Consider the following 22,219-nt stretch of genomic DNA (forward strand, 5'->3'; position numbering starts at 1 on the left):
ACGACAATAACATTGGCCGGCGACAGCCTATGACGTCACTGCCGGCGCGGCCACAGTATAAAGGCCTGCCGGGAAAATACGTCATTCTCTTCTTCGTCTTCACTGACCATTTGTTTACGTTAGCAGAAGCTAAGCACGACTAGGAGTGCAGGTTCTCTCGCCGGAGGCTTTGTTCTGATACCCACAGTTTCACACAGCTCGCGGGTTGTGTGTATGTGTGTGGTGAAGAGCAAGCGCGTTCAGCTCTCGAGGGAGTTGAATGCGCTCGTTGCACTCATTACTTATTTCCTGTGAGGGATAAGCATACGCTGATACCCGCAGTTTTCACGCTGCTCGCGTGTTCTGTGTGTGGTGAAGAGCAAGCGCGTTCGGCTCTCTACGAAGTTGAATGCACTCGTTGCATTCGTTGCTTATTTCTCGTGAGGAATAGGCATGAATTGAACATGCTTGACTCACGAGGAGACTGCTTGTGCTCATCGTGATGCATTCGCGGGACTACTGAGAGGGGAGGTGAGTGCTTCACTTTTTACCCGAATTGTAATGCCCGTGTCTGCATGAGTATGTTCGCCTCCCGCAGGAATAGCGACGCATTCGCGGCGGCGGCTCCGTTCTCGCTTGATTTCGGAGGTAATCTAGCGTGTGGGCAGAGCATGTTTAGCTCCCGTGGGAACTGAATACATGTTGTGCGTTGCGGGTGCGGTGAAAATTATCTGCCCATTGCCCGCGATTAGTGGTTCATGGGCAGAACAGGGAAAGGACCTGACGGGAATCTTCTCTATCAGTAATTTCCCTATCAGTAAGGAATTACGATGTGGGTCTGTCTGCAGTTATTGGACTGATGATTTATAACTTGTTCTAACCCATTATACTGCACTCTGGGATCCCATCTTTCTGCAGAGATTGCATGACTCTCCGTGCTCAAGTGTTGGCTTGCGAGCCTCCACGATGCCTGCTGAAGCCACCACCCTTTCTGTCTGACCGAGGTTATGCAGGACCCTCCTGCACTTGCGTTGCAGTCTCTCATGTTGGGCCTGCACGGGAGCGGTGGTGGGTGAGTACGATCTGTCGACTTATTGTGGTGATGGTCTCACCTGTCGGTACTAGATCTAGCCTGGATGATAGCCTACATCTTCGGGCTCATGCTTGCTGGATCATACAGCCAAGTCGCTAGGCTTCTGCGGGAGCCTCCTTGGCCTTCTGGTTCCCAGTATAGCGCTGCAACCCAGGACTCGCGGGTCCTCCATTCAGGCTGAGCCTTTTCGGAGAGTAATGCTTCGTGATGTGCTCCCTGACGTCCTGGCTGGGTGTTTGCTTCGAGAAGCTGCCCCGGCCAGGATGCGCTACTCGTGTCTCGCATTGAGAGGCTTCCTGAGATTTGAGTCACCCACTTAAGCATCATGCACATTCTCTGAGTTAGTGCTCCTCTCGTAAGGCGTTGAGGAGCTTCACTCCTTAACAGACAAGTTTTATAGGGTATGCAGCTCGGGTCTTTGGCCGTAGGGGATAATGTCACTGACAGCCATCTAAACCTAACCCAGGGGCAACTCCCTTAGCCCGGTAGAGTTGATACTTAGTGCTCTCCTTTTTGTGCTTGGCTTGCACTCTCCTCAGCATGGTGGCGTGGGTATTCCGTTCCCCATAGCGACCCCTAGAGGACGCAGTTCGAAGTTCCCTCGAAAGGGAACATCTCAGGTTACATATGTAACCATGGTTCCCTGAGTAGGGAACGAGACACTGTGTCCTCTAGGCTCGGTGCCATGCTTCGGACACAAGCTTCAGACGAAGAAGTGAATGACGTATTTTCCCGATGCCCCTTTATACTGTGGCCGCGCCGGTAGTGACGTTATAGGCTATCGCCGGCCAATGTTATTGTCATGATTAGATATATGCTTCAAGACACCGATCATGCCGAGGCGTTCCCCATAGCGACCCCTAGAGGACGCAGTGTCTTGTTCCCTACTCAGGGAACCATGGTTACATAGGTAACCTGAGACGTTTTCATTTATACTTCTGCGTCGTCGTCTGCGCCGATGTGCAGTATACATGTGGACTGCTAGTATGCAGTGTCCACGGGCATGTTGCTGGTGTAACCCGTAGTACCACGGCAAAAGCTGAAGAAGAAGCGGCTTGTCGGAGAAGCCGTGACGGCGGCATATAAATATCAAATCATTACGTTAAATCATTATTTAAAACGACAAAAAGGGTTCAACAATGGAACAGGAGAAGATGCATTCTTTCAATCTCCACAAGAACGTGTACCACAGCAGATCAACATTGTTTGTCGTGGACAACTACTGATGTTGCTATGTACTATAATAAATGATAAGACACTTGTTCTTTGCTTTGTTTTATTTTAAATAAGGTGTAACATTAAACTATATTACAGTGCTCATAAACACACACAAAACTCAAGTACATACGGAGGTAGGGGTTCTAGCTGACCAATCACAGCGCCTGCGGTCCGCATAGATTTGACACGCTGTTAGATTTATGGAGAGGTGCACGTCAGGTACGGTGTAGGTTACGGTGCAGGCCTGTGCGTCTCTGGGTAGGCTACGGCATGGGTTCGACGCAGAAGTATAAATTGGGCTGTAACGACTGTACACAACGCAGCGTAGTCAGTGCTCGTTTATTTGTTCATGTTTTAGTTGGTTAGGTTTGTATTTCATTATGTTCTGTTTATTGTCATAGATATACATATCTATGTTTATTGTGAGATGTAAGAACCGCGGCGCCCATTGCCGTATGTTGCCAGGAACTACTGTAGGACTTAGGTAAGGGTCTACCGGGGTGGCAACTGCCCCCCTAAGAAAAAGCTGTGCCACCCCACCTGCCATCCCACAATTTTCACAGAATAAAATAAGCAGTGCTTCATGTGCTACTTTTCAGCCACGGCGATAACAGCGTAATGGAAAATAATGACAAAAAAACACGTCATTCACTAAACTGCACAATGGTTGCATGCGCACGCAGCGTGCCTAGTGTAGTCAGCTTCATTAACAAATGACTCTTATGAACCGGTTCTTTTTGAGTCAAAAACACAAAGTGCAGCCCATTCACTAACGAATTGTTTTTACATTTGTTCGTGAATCAGATACTGCTTCTCGGTTTATTCAGAAGTCCTCTGAGATATCTAGGAGTACCGTCTGGATATGTCTGAGATTCATCCCGTAACTGTTTGGTGATCCGATTCTCCGACCGCTCGCTCCACTTTCATCATGGATATAGGCCTTTCTGCCATATCGGACGAAACAATAACATGAAATCAATACGAAATGACTTATTGACAACTGAGAAATGACTGCCTAGAGCTAGTCTTGTGTCAGGAGACCAGGAAACTGCTATAATACTGTATACTGTAATGAAATTTGACCAAATGTGCAGAGGATGCTGAATTTACTTATTTTTATTTAATTTTTTTTACTATTGTGGTGCATACGAAGTATATACAATTCTTTGGTATTTGAACTTTTCTAGTGTTTTTCATCTGATGCAAGATTACTTTACAGTAGTGAAATGAAAATGATCTGTTCCCAAAAGTTCATTGCTGAATTATTATTATCATCTGTAATTTAATTTGTTGTATACTGTAATAGACATTGAGCTGCAAAAATAATTCCTGAATCCTATAATAAGAGTTTTTTGTTAAGTATTATTGATCTCATGAGTGTTCACTGGGCAGGAAAGTCATCTGTGTATTTGAATTGTAAGCATTTAAGAATACCTGTAATAACTAGATTGAAAGTTTGACAAACAAATTTATGCTGGCTTGTCTTAAAGTTTTGTTTAAACATAAATAGTTTGGTCAGTTAGTTGTTCTAGATGTTTGCTTAAGTTTTGCTAGTTGGTTGCTAGGATATTCTGGGTGGTTGCTAGGCTCTTGCTATGCAGTTGCTGGGGTGTTGCTACTAGACTATTGATAGTGTGTTCTGCGTGGTTACAGACATTCCCACCTCTGGTAATTACAGAAAATCAAACATTGTTTTTAAAACTGATCCAGTTTCAGTGCTGTGATATTATTGTATTTCTTTCTAATGTTAGGAAATTCAAAAGTGTTAACTTGCTCTTAAACCTGCACTAAAATGTGATTTATACCATCTAAGTAGCCTATGTAATATTGTCTTCTTTAATGATACAAGCTCAGAGACATTTATAACCTGTTGAAGTGTTTTTATATTGTGTATTGACTTGGTGCCATGATGGATATTGAAATGTTATTTATTTTTCATTTTAAACAGTATAGATGATTACTTAGTAGTAATGCAATATTTGTGAACACAATTGTGCATGTCAGATAATAAATCCCCAAAAACTATGCATGGGGGCTTGCTTTGGTGTTGCCACCCCTCTAAGACTCTATGCCACCTCGTTGCCACCCTAAAAATTTTCTAGATCTGCCACATCCGATTTTCTCCCAGTTCATTTAGGACTTTTTAAACTCATTTAATGCTGTTTTAAAGAGGCTGCTTTTTGACAGGGTTTCTGCAGGATTTTGAAGCTCAAATGTAAGACTTTTAAGACCTTTTTTAAGACCTGCTCAAATAAAATTAATACCATATGAGCGCGGTAGGGCAATGTCTATAGTACTATATTAAACTGTAAAACGACTGTCAAAGGCATAATTTACAGATACATGTTTTCAAAAAAACTAATTTTATAAAATGCTAAACTTTACATTTCAGCCTTTAAACCATTTTTAAGAAAATGGATAAGTCAAAAGTATTAATTATATTTTAGATATAGATTTAGATTATATTTTATTTGAATTGTATAGATTTTAACAATTATTATCAATAAATTATTATATAAATTAAATAACATGAATTAGGGGTGTGCGAAATTGGCAAAAAATATCTTGACATTTTCTGGGATTTTATTGATAACAATAACTAGACAATATTTTGCTGAGTGTGTTATTGTTCTGGTATCTTAAAGACTACCGTGGACAGCTGACTGCTGAGTTTTTTTGATATTCTTCATATTCTGTGAGGTCAGTTCACAGCAGTGATAGAAATGAATCTTTTCCAATAAGTTTTATGGGCATTTTTACCTTTAAGCCATTTTTTCTAAAAGTATGCATCATCTTTTGAGTCATTTTACATTTGGGCTGTTACCAAGCAAATGAAATCAGTATCAACAAAACTTATCTTTACAATGCATCTGAAGTAGCATTTAAATGTATTTACACACACTTTAATCCAGCTCAGAGGGACATAGAATACTAACCTGCAGTTGCAAATGCATAAATAATGTTTTGATATTTGAAACATAAAACGTTAAAAACTGATGTTTGAAATTATTTAAAAAAATTAAGATACTTTAAATGTGAAATTAAAACCTCCAGCAGGTGGCAGCGAGTCACTGTTAATAAGCGAGTCATTGCAATTGAACCGAATCATTTAAACGGTTGATTCATTCAGGAACGAATCACCATCATGTTGCTCAGAGACGCAAAACAGCACTGTGCTTTGTTTGGAATTAATTTTGTTGGAGAAATAGAGCAAAAGCAGGAAATATGGTGTCTAAAACGTAAGTCTCTTAATATTAACTTCTTGTTTATTGAACTGTTGCATAAAATCAAAATCACATTTGTAATCTCGCTGACTTTTGGAGAAAAGAATGGCACTCTTCTTGTGATATTAACTATATGAAATGATATACCGTGAATATAGCTATACATTTTCTACCCCCATATCTTAAATTATGTGATCATTCTAAATGCATGTTAATAGATTGATTCATGCAGTGAAAGAAGGCACTCTTACGCGCATTAGTTTGACCTAACTGATTCATTCTCTGCCTGCAGGTGTCACGTTTGGCAGAAATATAACAGTTTTCCGGTAAAGGCAGTACACAAAGCAGCGCAGCACCGGACTTCGAACTTGCAGGGCTCATGTTTATTTCATGAAATCATAGCCTTTTGAAGTTTAATCGTCACATTCAGCCATATCGCAATTCTGGGCTTTCCGTCTCCAAATTTAAGACCTCTTGAAATCATAATTAATACTTTCTTGTACAATAAGACTTTTTAAGGCCTTAAATTTGATACAACTAAATTTTAGACTTTTTAAGACCCCGCGGAAACCCTGTTTGAACTGATTTTGTATGTTTTTGACTGTTGAAGTGCGAAAGAGAATTCAGTGTCTGATGCCTGTGTTCACAGAGGTGCTTCACAGCGTGCCTGCTGTACCTTATCTCTTTTGCATGTCTTTTGTATCTAATCATGCTTGATAGCGTGGTCATATCGCTAGCCAAAGGGGTGCCAAGAAAAAAATGGACGCTGCATTAATTGTGTTAAAAATTAATCGCACAATGAACGCATTCATTTTGACAACCCTATTACTACAAAATAAGCATTAAAGTTGTAATTGTATTTTATTATTACCAGGGGAATAATAATTAAAATCTTCTGGTAAACGACTGCATTGACTTTGGACTTGATAAAACACAATGGACCAACACCAGCAGATGTCATGGCACCCAGAGTCATCTCTGACTTCGTAAACTTCACACTGGACTTCAAGCAGCTTGGATTCTGTGCCTCTTCAGTCTTCTTCCAGACTCCAGACCTTGATATCCAAATTAAATGCAAAATTTACTTTTATCTGAAAAGAGGACTTTGGACCACTGAGCAACAGTCCAGTTCTTTTTCTCCGTAGCCTAGGTAAGATGCTTCTGACGTTGTTTCTGTTTCAGAAGTGGCTTGGTAGCCCTTTTCCTGAAGACGTCTGAGCGTGGTGACTCTTGATGCACTGACTCCAGCTTCAGTCCACTCCTTGTGAATCTCTCCCATGTGTTTGAATCAGCGTTGCTTGACAGTATTCTCAAACTTGCGGTCATCCCTGTTGCTTGTGCACCTTCTCCTATCCAATTTCTTCCTTCCAGTCAACTTTGCATTTAATATGCTTTGATACAGCTTTCAGTAATGACATTCTGTGAATTACCCTCTTTGTGGAGGGTGTCAATGATGGTCTCTGGACCATTGCCAAGTCAGCAGTCTTCCCCATTACTGTGGTTTCAAAGAACAAGAGATACACAGAATTTAATCTGTAGGGATGGTCATTTATTGAAACTCAAATGTAAATATTCTAATATTTTGAGATACTGGATTTTTGACTTTCTTGAGCTGTAAGCTCTAATCATTAAAATTAAAACAAAAAACTTTTGAAATGTTTTATTTTGCATGTAATGAATCTAAAATAAATGAAAGTTTCACTTTTTGAAATATGTTACAAGAAAAAATTAACTTTTTCGCGATATTTTAATTTTTTGATATGCACCTGTATGTATCGCTGCAGCCCGGAGACCTGCAAGTGGGAGGTACTGTAGCCCGGAGACCTTCAAATGGGAGGGACTTATGCCGCAAATAGGTTGGGAGAGGGTAGGTTTAGGGTTGGGTTTGGGGTAGATGATATTACAAATCCCAACCATTTGCAGCTGACACGCCCATTTGGAGCTGGCTCCAACGACCTCTGTTTATACCTAACTCATTCCCATAGACTTCCATAAAAAGATTTTGATGTTTTTTCAAACTGCAGGCATTTCAATGCAATCTCTATGGGTTCCGGGAGGGCTAGCACCAGTGGTGTAGTCTACGTGATACTCAGGTATATGCCGTATACCCACTAGGAAAGGTCAAGGATTTGCGTATAACCACTTAAAAAAGCACGCGGATACGTAACAACATAGTTTTGTGACAGACATTTCACACGTTCATTCATAAATTCACCCAGTCTGTGTTGCAAAGCACCGTCTTTTTGATAATCACAGCGTATTTCTAGTGACGATATTGCTATTGTGCAACTCTTGCACAGCACTGTGTGCAAGCTTGAAATGAACTAATGTGAATCACTAAAGGACATATGAAACGAACTACACCCTTTCAGTGTTTTCGTAAGCCTGCCCATGAAGCGGCTGCTGCTTCTTGACACACTGCAAACAGATGACAGGAACGTTGTTAACATTAATACTATCCTGATACTATCCTACACCAGAAAGAAAACGAGGACAATTTCTTAACGTTACCTGGTAGGCTACATAGTAGCATATGTTATCATTAACGTAATTGTAACAGCAGGGGAATCCCCTGAGGGGATTGTTGGCATATAAGAACAATGAGTGATTTCAATGAACAAAAAGTTAGTATTAAGTGACTTACATTGATTGTTTGACTATAACAGTATTGCCTGATTTTGCTCTAATTCTTAACTAAAATAGTTTTAAACATTTCACTGCTGATTATACCCTACATTTCACTTCTGGTTATACTCTGTATAATTGTATATGTGACAAATAAAAAAAAAAATCTTGAACAAACTCACAACTGAGCCGCCGCATGTACATTCAAACACAGTGCTGTTTCATTTATGAAGGAATCTGCGTTTTAAACGAATCTAGTGAGTCCCAATGTGCATACTATCCATCCTAAATTCTATGTGATATTTGTCACAGTTTACTAGGAGCACGGAGCAAGGAACGAGGAGACGAGGAACTCACAAAAACGAGTCTTTAATAATCCAACTTGGAGCATGGGAGGCACAGGAAACACTAGGAATGACGTTCAAGAACCGACAAACACTAACTGAAAGGACTGGGGCTAACACAGGGTAATTGGGGAAGACGACGAGACACAACTTGAGCAAATTAACACAATCAGACTGTGGAGGAAAAAAAGGGGCACAGTGAACACATGAGGAGCAAAAACACAACAAAACAGTCCAGGATCCTGACATATCGCCCCCCTCCCGGAAGGTGCGTGCTCGCACCGTTGAAACATCCAAAGGGGAGGGGCGGGTGGGAACTAGGGAGGCAGCTCAGGAGGAGGACGGACACCCGGGAGTGGGCCGGCAGACAGAGACCAAGGAGGCGACGAAGGAGGGAGGAGCCAGGGCAGAGACAGGAGGGACCCGGAGCAGGAGGTGCACAGCTGGACCCAGGCCACAGCCGTGAAGATGGCCCATGGTGGAGCTGACGGAGGGAGGAGCCATGGAGGAGGGATGGCCGCCGACTCCAGGGGGCCGACCAACAGCGGCGGAGCAGGTGTTGGAGGAGCCCGAGGCGGAGACGGAGACCCGGAGATCCGGGCAGAGCCGGAGCGACTGAGGACCCAGGTGGAGCTGAAGGGAGGAAGGAGCCCAACGGAGCCGGTGGGACAGAGCGACAAGGCACAGCCAGAGGAGAGGATTTCTGAGGCGATGGCGGGTCGACGCCCGACCAAGGCGGAGCCGGAGGGACGAGGGAACCCGGTGGATCTGGTGGATCGAGGGGTGACGGTGGAGGCGAGGGAGCTAGGAGCCGAGGTGGAGCCACTGGGTCTATGGGCCGAGGCGGAGTCCGGGCCTCGGAGGCTGGAGGCGGAGGTGAGGGATACTCCAGCCCCGGCGACGCTGGAGGATGGCAGACCATGGGGTTTTCACCGTACAGATAGGGGGCTGAAGGTGAGCGGGGGGGCTGCCAGACGACAGCGGTGGAGGAGGCAGGAGAGGGTGGGCATTTTCGAGGAGCGGGCACAGGAGGGCACTCTGGAGGCGCGGAGCTGGACGGGACCAGCAGAGACATAGGAGACGCAGGAAGGCTGGACGGGACCAGCGGAGACGCAGGAGGGCTGGACGGGACCAGCGGAGACCTAGGAAGGCACTTGCGAGGAGCAGGCACTGGAGGATCGGACGCCCCCTCTCTGTCCAGCAGTCCCAGATCTATCCTCAGCTCACCCTCAGCCGCAGTGCAGGGGGCGGAGCTCCACTCTGCGCTCACACCGTCCACGCCTCCCTCGTGATGGGCACTGTCGCCGGCTCTCGCACCTGGTCTGACGGGTTGGGCTCAACTTCCGGGGTGATTATTTCCGGCGGAAAATGGCTCTCCGTCATCGGTGGGCTCGGGTTAGTGCTCCTCATCGCGGGGAGATGGTGGGCTGGGCTCTGGGTCTGGAGTGGATCTGGCCAGAGTCCACTCCACGAAGGCGGCGAAATCCTCTCGAGGACCATCTTCGGAAGACAGCGCTCTGCACGCGGTGTTTAGGCTTCCATTATAGAATGAGCAGAGCGTGTCGTCCGGGTAGCTGGTGGTGTTAGCTAACATCAGGAACAGTCTTGTATGGCCCTCGAGAGATCTGTCTCCCTGCTCCAGCAGGAGGAGGAGGAATTCGGGCCAGACGAAGGGATCCATGGGGCACAACGGAAACAGAAAACACTGGGCAAAAACGGAAAACAAAACAGAGGGTAGACGCAGGTAACGGTTTGTTGGTCGGTTCTTCTGTCACAGTTCACTAGGAGCACGGAGCAAGGAACGAGGAGACAAGGCTGAATCATATTTGTTGGTGTCACTTTTTTTCAGCCTTGAAGCAGATCGAATATCAGTCAGGGCCGCTCCTAGCAGTGAATGTGGAGAACAACATTGACTTACACTGGAGGGCTCATGGTGTTCCTTGTTTTGTTCATTGGAACAAAAATGAGTCTTTGATAATCCAACTGGGAGCATGGGAGGCACAGGAAACACTAGGAATGATGTTCAAGAACCGACAAACACTAACTGAAAGGACTGGGGCTTATAAACACAGGGTAATTGGGGAAGACGACGAGACACAACTGGAGCAAATTAACACAATTAGACTGGGGAGAAACTGGGTCACAGTGAACACATGAGGAGCAAAAACACAACAAAACAGTCCAGGATCCTGACAATATTAGTAATTTTCAATACTATTTAGGGCAGATCGATAGGGTGGATAGTATGCACATCGGGATGCAGGGACTTGCTTTGTTCCTGAATGAATCAGCCGTTCGAACAAATCAATTGAATGAACGATTCAGTGATAAATTCAGTAACTTCCCACCACCTAATGGCAGTTTTAGTTTCCTTTTTAAAGTATAATTTCAGTTATTTAAATCATTGAATATTTCTATATTCAAAATGTTATATTTAATCTCAACATGAATTTATTAAGTTAATTGCACTCATGCCACCTCTGAGCCTAATTAAATGTCTGTAAATACCTACAAGCCACTTCTGTGTTCTTCTGTGCAACCTCTGTAGTACAAATGAATTTAGTTAATACTGATTTTATTTGATCGGTAACTTATTCTTCTTATTGCATTGTTTTAATTAGAAATTTTGAAAAAAGCTTATAAAAATACGTAAAATCGAATTTGACATAAAAGATAACACTTTGAATAAAGTTAGAAAAAAATCCCCCTGTAAATCATTTTAAGGAGTCCAATTTTACTTTGTAATGGGAAAGCTAACTTGTGTTATTGATCAGAAGGTGCTCCTGTATTTTTTTATTGTGCTCCTAATTTTTTTTTTTAAATTAGCAGCACAAGTGCTCCTAAAAATAAAAGTAAGTGTAAAGTCCTGTTTAGTGAGTGTGGTGGTGCTTATGAGGGGCTGCTCTGGGATGGATGAATATGAGGCTGGGAAAGAAAAAATCACAGTGTACTCACTACAAAAAACTAGACTGGCTAGCAATAACGTGCTTTCGTCATCATGCGTGACCTTAACTTGTGCAGCGATTGGTCAGAACAAATATACTGCTAATAAGAAGAAATATGAAGTCAGGACTAGACTGTATGGGCTGAATAAAGCAAACCAGTATCCAGTGAAGTTTTAATGGATGACGATTGTAATGGAGGTAAAGACGATTACAGTCAGTGACACATGAATCGTAACTTACATTATTAGACGCGCGAGTCCGTTATTATCAGTGTGCAAATAAACAAACCGTGTTTGTGCTCTCTGATAGCTTTATGAGCACATTTCGGTATAATCACGTGTCTGGCAAGTATTTTATAATGGACACTCGCTGAAGAAGCGTGTTTTTATAGAAGTTTGCTATGTACAGTGGTGTATTGGCATCAACATTCACTCTGACAGAGGAACTGTTCACTGGTCAGTCATGTTGAGCTGCCTTCAGATCACTCAATAAACTCACAAGAAATTCATAATGTTTTTATTTATTTATTTTTAATTTGTGTTTTACTCTGTTTAATAATTCTGAAAAAAGATCAGTTTATATTCATATAACTTTAAAGCAACTGGTATAGCGGTCTGTTGCCGTCTCCGTGTGGTCCTGCTTGGCACTGCAGCTTGACTTGTAGTTATTAACATTATATAACACATTTATTTTTCCCACAGATTTTGCTGTTGCACTGTATACATAAATTGTGAATTATTATTAAAATTTAAAAAAAGTTTTCATTTTTCTTGAAAAAAGCTTACAAAAAATATAGTTTTTTGAAAATCTTCCTCAATCTTGAATTTGGTAAAACAATTTTCTTTATTTAAAATGTTTCATGTCTTATTACTTTTCCTTTTGTTATACTGGGATAAATCATATCGGGATGTATGCTAAAATGTTTGGATGTGGTGCCCCACCTAGAAAATTTGCCACCAGCCGCCACTGATTATTACATGCATTTAATAAGTTTCATTAGTGTTATTATTATTTAGTATGCTGATAAGTGTTATTTCTCTTATCATTTATATCACATTTAATTTGTGCTACTGTTTCAGTTCTTTAGAAATATGAATGCAAGGGGCCAATTAACCATTTTATCAAAAAATATAATTGTGCAGCTTTTATTGTCTTTTGATTCCACTATAAAGTTGTGTGAACGGTTGCCTGGGGTTCAAGCTGTCTGTGAGGTTCAGGTCCACCCACACAGTCATAGCTAGATGACATTTTGATTAATGAGCTTTTATATTGAAAAATGCATGTAGGTCTTTGCATGATTAGATAAGTGTCTGAAGTCTTTGTCTAAAAAAACAGATTCCTTACAAAATGCCCTATGTAAATTTGATCTAGAATCAAATAATGACTGGATGTTTAATAATAGTAAAATGAGTAATAAAAAAAATAACTGACTATTGTGTATTTGTAGGTTATATGGTCTTATATCGGAAATGAAAGAAAGAAACGCCCTTCACCCAGCTGTTTGTCTCCGCACTGTGCAGAACGCCATAAATCTTCAAACTCCGGCTCTCATACAGCAATCAATTCAGAGGTCTCAGTAACTAATAAGTCTCAGTCTCAGATAAGCTCTTTTTACTCTGAATTAGGAATTAGTTTAGATGCCTACTCCAGGTTACAGCAGGCAGTTTACTGGGCAGAGCCTGACAGCTCAATCACAAATTTGTCCAGTACTAGTCCAGCTCACACCACATTCATCATAGAGAACTGGAAAGAGAGCTACCAAATTGGAGAGGAGCTTTTTGTTACAGTGCATGCCAAGGATTCTTATAATAAATCTAAGAGTTATGGAGGCGACTTTTTTCAAGCCAAGCTGTTCTGGTCTAAAACTAAGGTCAGTGACTGTAAACATGATTTTACTAGAACTACTAACCTGCTGTATATGAACTGTGTATCTGGGTCCAAGAGAGAGTTGTACTGAGAATGTTCCTCTGTCACAGGCCAGTGTGTTTGGGGAGGTGGTGGACCTGCTCAACGGCTCCTACTCTGTGCGTTTCCTCCTGCCGTGGGTCGGTGAGGCTCAGGTAGCTGTGCGTCTAATTCACTCTAGTGAAGCTGTGCAGGTCCTGAAGCATCACAGAGATACTGACTCTGACAGAGTGTACTTTAATGGATATTATGAGGGACCAGGACCAAATAAGACCAGGTTGAGTGAAATGGTGAACTGTAATGTGAAGTGGGACAAGAATGGACTAGAGAATATGGGAACTGGAGACTGTTGCTGTGAATACAACGATCCCCGTTCCAGAGAAACATGGCGCTGCCAGAGACCCAAATCACTGCCATGCAGTACCCTTGTGTACCACTCTATGGGCGGTTATAGAAACCGTCTGACTGATAAAGAGGAGATGCTTATGTGAGATTAAAAGATTCTCGATTGACTTTATACTTTATTTAATGCACTGATGGGAGGCAGTATGACAGACAAACATGTTCTCTTTGGCAGGACACAAACTAATAAAGATATCAATGGAGATAAGATCATCATCAACATTTTTCCTCATCAAAATGAAACTATTGGTATGTTGGTCAATAGTTTAACCCAGAATAGTACAGTACAGGCATGCACCAGATGCTGGGAAATGTGTTTTAAAAAGCAGGAATTAGTATTCTAACACTGCACGTTAAAATAACCAGTTTAGATCAATTTTGGGCAAACTTTGTTACACAACTTACTGTTTCCTTTACTCGTCCTGCAGATGTAACAGAGAAATGTCGTCCAGGTTTACACACTCCAGTTCCAGCAGGCTTTTACCTGAATGATGTGTGGACGTCTTTTGTCTGTAGCATCCGCCATTTTACAACCCAAACGACAACAGAGTGCCTGAAAGACAAACACATCTACATGATGGGAGACTCTACTATGAGGCAGTGGTTTGAGTTCTTTGTGAAAGCAGTACCAAGTGAGAAGAATGGCTGCTTATTGTTTATATATATATATATATATATATATATATATATATATATATATATATATATACACGCATATAAAATTGTTATATGTGGAATAAATGGAATCATATTTGTTGGTGTCACTTTTTTTCAGCCTTGAAGCAGATGAACCTGCACGTCGAATATCAGTCAGGGCCACTCCTAGCAGTGGATGTGGAGAACAACATTGACTTACACTGGAGGGCTCATGGTGTTCCTCTGCGCAGTCTGAAAACAGCAGTTGCTAATCTGCACTACATCAGTAATGAGATTGATGACCTGGCTGGAGGACCCCACACGGTCGTTATGTTCAATCTGGGGCCCCATTTCACCACGTACCCCCTGGATTTCTTCACCCATAGAGTGTTGAGAATCCGCAAAGCTGTTCTAGCATTGTTACAGCGGGCGCCTGACACTACCGTTATAATCAAGACTGTAAACACTGGCTATAAGGTAAGCTTATACAGTACCATGTGTTCAAATACAAAGAGGCCACACTGTGATGGCAAATTTAGAGTTGATGTTGGGTTTCTCTGTCTTTATAATAGGATATTTTTGGCAGTGACTGGTATTCTCTACAGTTGGACAAAATTCTGCGATGGGCTTTTCAGGATGTTGGTGTTTATATTCTGGATGTGTGGCAAATGACAGCCTGTCACTACAACAATGAGAACATTCATCCAGGCCCTGTAATCATCAAAAATGAGATTGACATTTTACTCTCTTTTATTTGTCCTGAATTAATTTAAATAATTTTTTTTACTAAAGATGAAAATTCAGATCATATGTTAAAAACTACCCTGCCCTTCCTGTGTGACAGTGTTTAAAACAAATGTGTACATGTTTTAAAAGTGGGTGATGGAGTCTTCACTGTCATCAACCCCAGTGTGAATAGAGTTGACCATTTTGTCCTCCCACACAACTGTAATATCACATGTAAACAATATTTTAATTTCAGAGCATTTCCTTTACAGCGAAGTTTGTTCATATGTCAATCTCATTTATTTACATTAGCATTTTTATGGCTGCTAAATGACTAAATGTAAATGTTTAATATAAACGGGTTACATACACACTAAGATTAATTGCAGTAGTTTTCCTGCACCCACATGGATTTGTCAGTCCTGATGCTTGTCTACTATAGGTATACTTTAGGTTTTCAAAAACATATACAGTGCATACATACTCAAATATCTTTAAGTAAAGTCGACCAGAAATTGGATAAGTAAGGTATTTAAAAAACTGAGTGTCTATTTACATTAAGTGCTAGGGATGCACGGTATCATCGAAGTGATATCGGAATCGGTCGATAAAGGCTTTACATGTAAATGTCGGCATCGGCCCGATATGAAAAATTATGCTGATATGTCTTGCCAATAAGAGGAATACATTAAGAGATTAGACCATGTCAGCAGTGTGGCTCATTCTTGAAGCAAAGTTTTGCCTGAATGATGATTAGATTGACTCTTTTGGATCTCTGCATTTACAGCCCCGGGTCCTAACGCCCTTTCAATAAGAAGTTTTAATCTGTAGGGGGCGCTGTTGGCCTACTTCTAATTAAATTAAAAGTAAAATAGCCTACACAAATAACATTTAGACTGTGTTTCTGATTAAATAAAGCAGCAATTGATGTCATAAAATAATGAGTATGTTTTGATTTAATGGTCAGAAGCTATAGCTTACATGAAAAAATAAATCACAAACATAACACCTGTAAATTAAATAATTTTATATATTCTGATTTATTTTATTCATGTGTGATACGTTTCACAAATCATAAGCTCTAAAAGATTTTCAGAATTTTTACAACTTTTGCTTTAGACCATCTACAAATGTTAAATCTTAAAATAAAACGTTAGGGTTAACTGCATCTTTCTGGGGAAAAAATGCAGCAATTGAAATATAGTTTATTTATAGTTATTTTCAAAGCTTCAATGTACTGTAAAAAAAAAACAAATCTTTATTATTTTTTATTTAATTCTAACAAATAAGTTCTTGTTAAAAACTAACCAAAATTAAAATGTTGCTGATAATTTCTGCACAGGAGAGACTTGGTGTTGTTTCCAAACAAAAGGAAATATATCGGTATTGGCCAAAATGAGTTGAAAAATATCGGCAAAAATCCAATATCGTGCATCTCTACTAAGTGCAAATAGTCCGTCTTGTTTGCAAAGGCTATTTACACTAACTCTGCCCACCAACGTGTGATTGCGTTAAGAGAGCAGATAAGAGAGCAGGTGGATCCTTATGCTTTCGAATCACTCTCGCAGTACTTTGATGTCATACACTAATCATTCTGCGCAGTGCCGGTGTCCTGATATTTTATCCTACCCGTCAGATTTTCCTACCTGGGCTTACTGCACATGCGAACATCCATATTTCATCCTCTTTCTCACACTCAACAACAATATTTAATGCATCTGCATTGCTGTAAGAGGTAGGATTAGGGTTAGGGTAGGTGTAGACGTTAATAAAACACAATCTACTAGGTAGCAAAAATTATTTATTGTTGGTTTCCAGTAGCTGTATCCCTTCTAGCCACAACCGCGAATATAAAACATAATTACTGTATTTGCATTACTGTAAGGGTATGTTTAGGGTTGTGGTAGGTGTAGACATTAATAAATCATAATTTAACAGGTAGCATTTTTCGTTTTAATGGGGGTAGGAAAATCTGACAGGGTAGCACAAATCGACAGAATACTGCTTCAAGTTGAACACACCTAATGGCCATTTCTCAAATGGAAGGCTGCATCCTCCGGAGGTCACATTTGCAGGCTGCATACATCATCAAGCCTGGTTTATTTCAGTTAACTGAGCATTATATTCGTGAGTCATAAGCATAATACAACAATTTACACTTAACTAAGAATAATGGTCAAATTTATAACTGTTAATATTCTAAAATGAGATCTTCTTTATGACCTATGCAGCCTACAAATGCAACCGTCGAAGAATGCAGCCTTCCGTTTGGGACATGGCCAATATCAGTTTCAGTGGCATATATGGTAAGGCACGTGCTTTTTGAGCTCGAAGCCACCTTTATAATTTACTACAATATTGAGGTGCAGATAATTGCTACTATTTGCAATAAGTAATATAAATAGCAGAAAATCTTGCTATTTTAACAGTGTAAATAGAATCTATAGCCATTTGCACTTATAGTGTAAATAGCATATCGTTAAAAATACTGCTATTTTCACTTAGTGTAAATAGTATCTATAGCTAAGAAAATATGCTGTTTGCACTTAGTGTAGCCTAAATAGCATCTATCGCTATTTACACTTAGTGCAAGTAGCCGCTGCCTTTAAAAAATATTTGAGTAGTTAAATTGGATTAGGCAGTAGTAATAAAAAAAAATGGATTAAATAAAAATTAAGATAGAGCACATAATGTTACATAGTTTCTTGAATTGGCAACAGGGAACCATAGATGATTGACACACAAATTTACAAAAGATATCAATCAAACATTTTGTCTTTGTATGAATCAAGTTTACAGATTATATTACGATAATATGTATATATAATATACATAATATTATGTATATATAAACTAACCATTAAGCTATCAGATTTGTCATAGCACTTGCATTTTATGGCTCTTTTGTTGGTTTTGATCGCTTCTATTGTCCTCATTTGCACGTTGCTTTTGATAAAAGCGTCTGCTAAATGACTACATGTAAATGTAAATGAAACAAAATTATCCACAATAACAGCATAAATCCACAATAATAGTTTATAAGCCATTTCCTCTTTATCCAGTTCCACTAAACACCCACCGGCACGGATGTTATGGCTGGTGTTAACTGGAAATGTGCGCGTGCACATGAACTATTTTACTTCACTTCCAGCAGAATCATCAGATACGAACTTCGAAGCTGCAAAGAAAACACGTTTGGTACATAGCGTTTGCAATAAATGTTAGTACAATTATTACAGTATTGCTTCCTCAATATCAGTTCTAATGTGTTTGACACCGTTTAAGTGACATTTTAATTCCCAAATAATGCCCATGTTATCTCCTTTTTTTACTGCTCAAAAATATAACCGTATACAAATAAAACAATACAACCATCAAACATAAAAATGATAAACTTTAATAACAAAAAATAAAATAAAAACAAAAAAAGTAGGAAAAAAGGGGGGGTGATTAATACATTACAGACTGAAAAAAACTCAATTGAGACTACAGATAGACAAAGATTTTAAAGCTTATTTGTTCTTAGACAACTGGATCAAAAGGTAGGCTTTTGCTCAAATTCTTTTATATAAACAAAAGAGAGAGGTCTGGAATAGGCTATTTGCAGATGTGAAATTTAGCAAGAAGCAAAATCAGATTCACTACATAAAACTATTTTCTTTTAGATTGTTCGTACTCAATAAAACCCAATACTGCGTCCTTCCAAAACAGGACACATTCATTATAAATGTAACTTCAAACATCTTGCCAAAATTTCATGACAGTGTGCAATTATCAGCTTTGTTACATGATGCTCTTTAGGAAGGATCAGTGGATGCTTAAATGAGTGAGTGTATGATGAGTGACTTAATCTACCTCCCACCTCGATCATTCCATCCTTGTCTATGAAGGCATCCAAGTGATGAAGTTTACTGTGACTTGGAAGCTGTTTTCCTTGACTCAGCACATTGATCTCTTGCCGATACATTTGCTTTTGTACTCCTTTTACAATCAAGCATTTAGTATCCACTTGTTCACTTACAGAAGCCGGTAACTTTGTTTATCCTTAATGACTTAAATAGTACTAAGAGGAATGTGCAAAAAGAATGTGCAAAAAGTTGTCCAGGGTAATTAAATAGCAGCAATATGAGGTAGAGAAAAATTATGAATAGCTATTGATATAGTAATATTTACATGGAGTCATGTGATGTTATGACACAGAGTTAGAGTTTAGGAGCCTGATGGCCTGGGGGAAGAAGCTCCTTCTAAGTCTCTCAGTTTTTGCCATCAGGCTACGGAAGCGCTTTCCAGATGGAAGCAAAGTGAATAGTCGGTTACCAGGGTGATTAGAGTCCTTAATGATTTTAACAGCTCTACTTTTGCAGCGTTTGAGGTAGATGTCCTGCAGAGAGGGGAGAGCAGACCCTGAGATGCGCTCAGCTAAGCGCACAACTCTCTGTAGTGCTTTGCAGTCCTGATTGGAGCTGTTTCCATACCACACTGAGATGCACTGAGTCAATACACTTTCTATGGTCCCTGAATAGAAAGTTTTCAGGATTGCTGGTGAGACCCTGAATTTCCTCAGCTGTCGCAGATGGTACAGTCTTTGCCTGGCTTTCTTAACCTGTGTTTGGATGTGTGTAGTCCAAGTCAGGTTCTCGGAGATGTTTACACCGAGGTACTTGAAGTTACTCACCCTCTCCACAGGGGTCCCACTGATCATAAGAGGAGTGTAGGGCTGCTGCTGTCTCTTCCTAAAGTCCATGATCAGCTCTTTAGTTTTGCTCACAGTCAGAGAGAGACAGTTGTCCTGGCACCAAGATGTGAGTCTCTCTACCTCATCCAATATGCGGTCTCATCGTTGTTGGAGATGAGGCCCAGAACCACAGTATCATCAGCGAATTTTATAATAGATGTGGAGCTGTGAGAGGACACGCAGTCATGCGTGTAGAGAGAGTAAAGCAGGGGACTCAGGACACAGCCCTGTGGGGCTCCTACGTTGAGGGTGATGGAGTTTGAGGTGAACTGGCCAACTTTCACCACTTGAGGTCTGCCGGTGAGGAAGTCTTAAATCCAGTCACAGAGTGAGGAGTTTAGGCCGAGGTCTGTGAGTTTAGAAGCCAGCTTGATGGGGACTATAGTGTTGAAAGCTGAGCTATAGTCAATGAATAGCAGCCTTACATAATTCCCATTGTTGCTGTCCAAGTGTGTGAGGGAAGAGTGGAGGACGTGAGAGATGGCATCGTCAGTGGATCTGTTTGGGCGATAGGCAAACTGAAGAGGGTCCAAAGTATCAGGGATGGAGGAGCAGATGTGGCTCTTTACAAGTCTCTCAAAAACCTTCATGACTATAGATGTGAGGGCAACTGGGCGATAGTCATTCAGGCAAGAGGGTTTATTGTTCTTTGGCACAGTGATAATGATGGATTTTTTGAATGAGGTGGGAACCACGGAGGTAGCAAGAGACTCATTAAAAATGGAAGTGAACAAACCAGCGAGCTGATCGGCGCAGGACCTCAGAACACGGCCGGTTATCCCATCAGGTCCGGCTGCTTTCCTGATGTTCACTTTCTTTAGCGCCCTCCGAACCTCATCCTCCGACACGGTGATTACAGGATCACCGCTGCTCTGCCTGCTGCTTCCTGACACGCTGGACGGCAGAGACGCGCCGCCGCCGTTGCCATCGAAGCGGCCGAAGAAGTTGTTTAACTTGTCGGCCAGCAACGGATCTGCTCTCACCTCCGCGGAGGATTTGTTTCCAAAGGCACAGATGGTCCTCAGTCCCTGCCACATCCGTCGAGAGTCATTGAGCTGGAAATGAGACTCAATTCTCTCTCTGTATCTGTGTTTAGCGGCTCTTACGGCGCGTCGGAGAGCATAGCACGATGCTTTGTACTCGCTCATATTCCCGGTCAGAAGAGCCTCATTGTAAGCAGCAGTGCGTGTGTTAACCGCAGCACGGATTGTTCTGTCCACCCACGGTTTCTGGTTGGAGAATGTCCTTATCGTTCTTGTTTCTGTAGCTTGCTCGGTTAGCGTGTTTACAAAGCTCAATGCTACATCTGTGAACTCGCTGAAGTCAGAAGAACTCGCCAGGAACATGTCCCAGTCGACGTCATCAAGAGCCGCCTGCAGCATAGCCTCTGAGTGGGAGGACCAGTGTGTCACTACTCTCTGCACCGGAGGTTCCTGAACGAGCCTTTGTTTGTATCCCGGTGTTAGAAAAATGGCGGCATGGTCCGATTTGCCAAAAGCCGGTAGTGAGCGGGCTTTGTAGCCATTCTTGAACTGAGTGTAGCAGTGATCCAGTGTGTTTGGTCCTCTAGTTGGACAGGATACATGTTGATGAAAGTTCGGCATGACCTGCTTGAGGTTGGCTTTGTTAAAGTCCCCCGCGATGATGAAGGCAGCGTCAGGATGTTTGTTGATGTAGCCACTGAGCACATCGTGAAGTTTAGACAAAGCCAGGCCGGTGTCCGCCTGTGGTGGAATGTACACAGCAGTAACTATGATCGATGAAAACTCCCGGGGCAGATAAAATGGGTGGCAAGTAATGGAAAGATGTTCCAGATGAGGCGAGCAGGAACGCGACAGAATGGAGATATTCCTGGGATCACACCATTTCTTGTTAATCATGAAGCACACACCTCCACCCCTGGATTTACCGGCCTCTGCTGTTCTGTCCGTCCGAAAAACAGAGAAGTTATCACTTGGCATTACAGCAGTGTCGTCAGCATGGACGAAAGCCACGTTTCTGACAAACAAAGGATGTTGCAGTCCCTTATGTCCCGTTGGAAACTAATCCTGGCTCTAAGATCGTCCATCTTATTTTCCAAGGATTGGACATTTGCGAGTAGAATGCTCGGGAGAGGAGGACAGTGAGCCCTTTTCCTGAGTCTCTCTCGAATTCCAGCGCGTTTCCCGCGGTGTTTCTTGATCCGGCGCCTCGGGGGGATATTGTTTGTCTCCGCGTTCCGAAGAATCTCCAGAGGCCATGAAGGATTCCTGGATAAAGTGTCCTGAAACAGGTTGGTGTAGCGGTTTCTAATGTCCAAAAGTGTTTCTATGTTGTAGGTGATCAGTGCCAACGTGAAATGTGTAAAAAGAGAAAGTAAAAGTAAGTAAAAAAGTAAGTTAAAGCAA

General features: G+C 41.5%; 1 protein-coding gene across 1 annotated transcript in view; it reads left to right on the forward strand.

Moving 5' to 3' along the window:
* LOC306851437 (NXPE family member 3-like) overlaps positions 1-17,743 on the forward strand; it is a 34,022-nt gene extending 16,279 nt beyond the window's left edge. Inside the window, exons 3-8 of the mRNA XM_079387661.1 lie at positions 12,876-13,298; positions 13,405-13,820; positions 13,911-13,984; positions 14,164-14,367; positions 14,511-14,848; positions 14,944-17,743. Coding sequence (XP_079243787.1) covers positions 12,876-13,298; positions 13,405-13,820; positions 13,911-13,984; positions 14,164-14,367; positions 14,511-14,848; positions 14,944-15,144 — 1,656 coding nt within the window. The 3' untranslated portion in view covers positions 15,145-17,743. The remainder of the gene's footprint in view (positions 1-12,875; positions 13,299-13,404; positions 13,821-13,910; positions 13,985-14,163; positions 14,368-14,510; positions 14,849-14,943) is intronic.
* The last annotated feature ends 4,476 nt before the right edge of the window (positions 17,744-22,219 follow it).

Source organism: Barbus barbus, assembly GCF_936440315.1.
Source record: "Barbus barbus genome assembly, chromosome: 31".
NCBI lineage: Eukaryota > Metazoa > Chordata > Actinopteri > Cypriniformes > Cyprinidae > Barbus > Barbus barbus.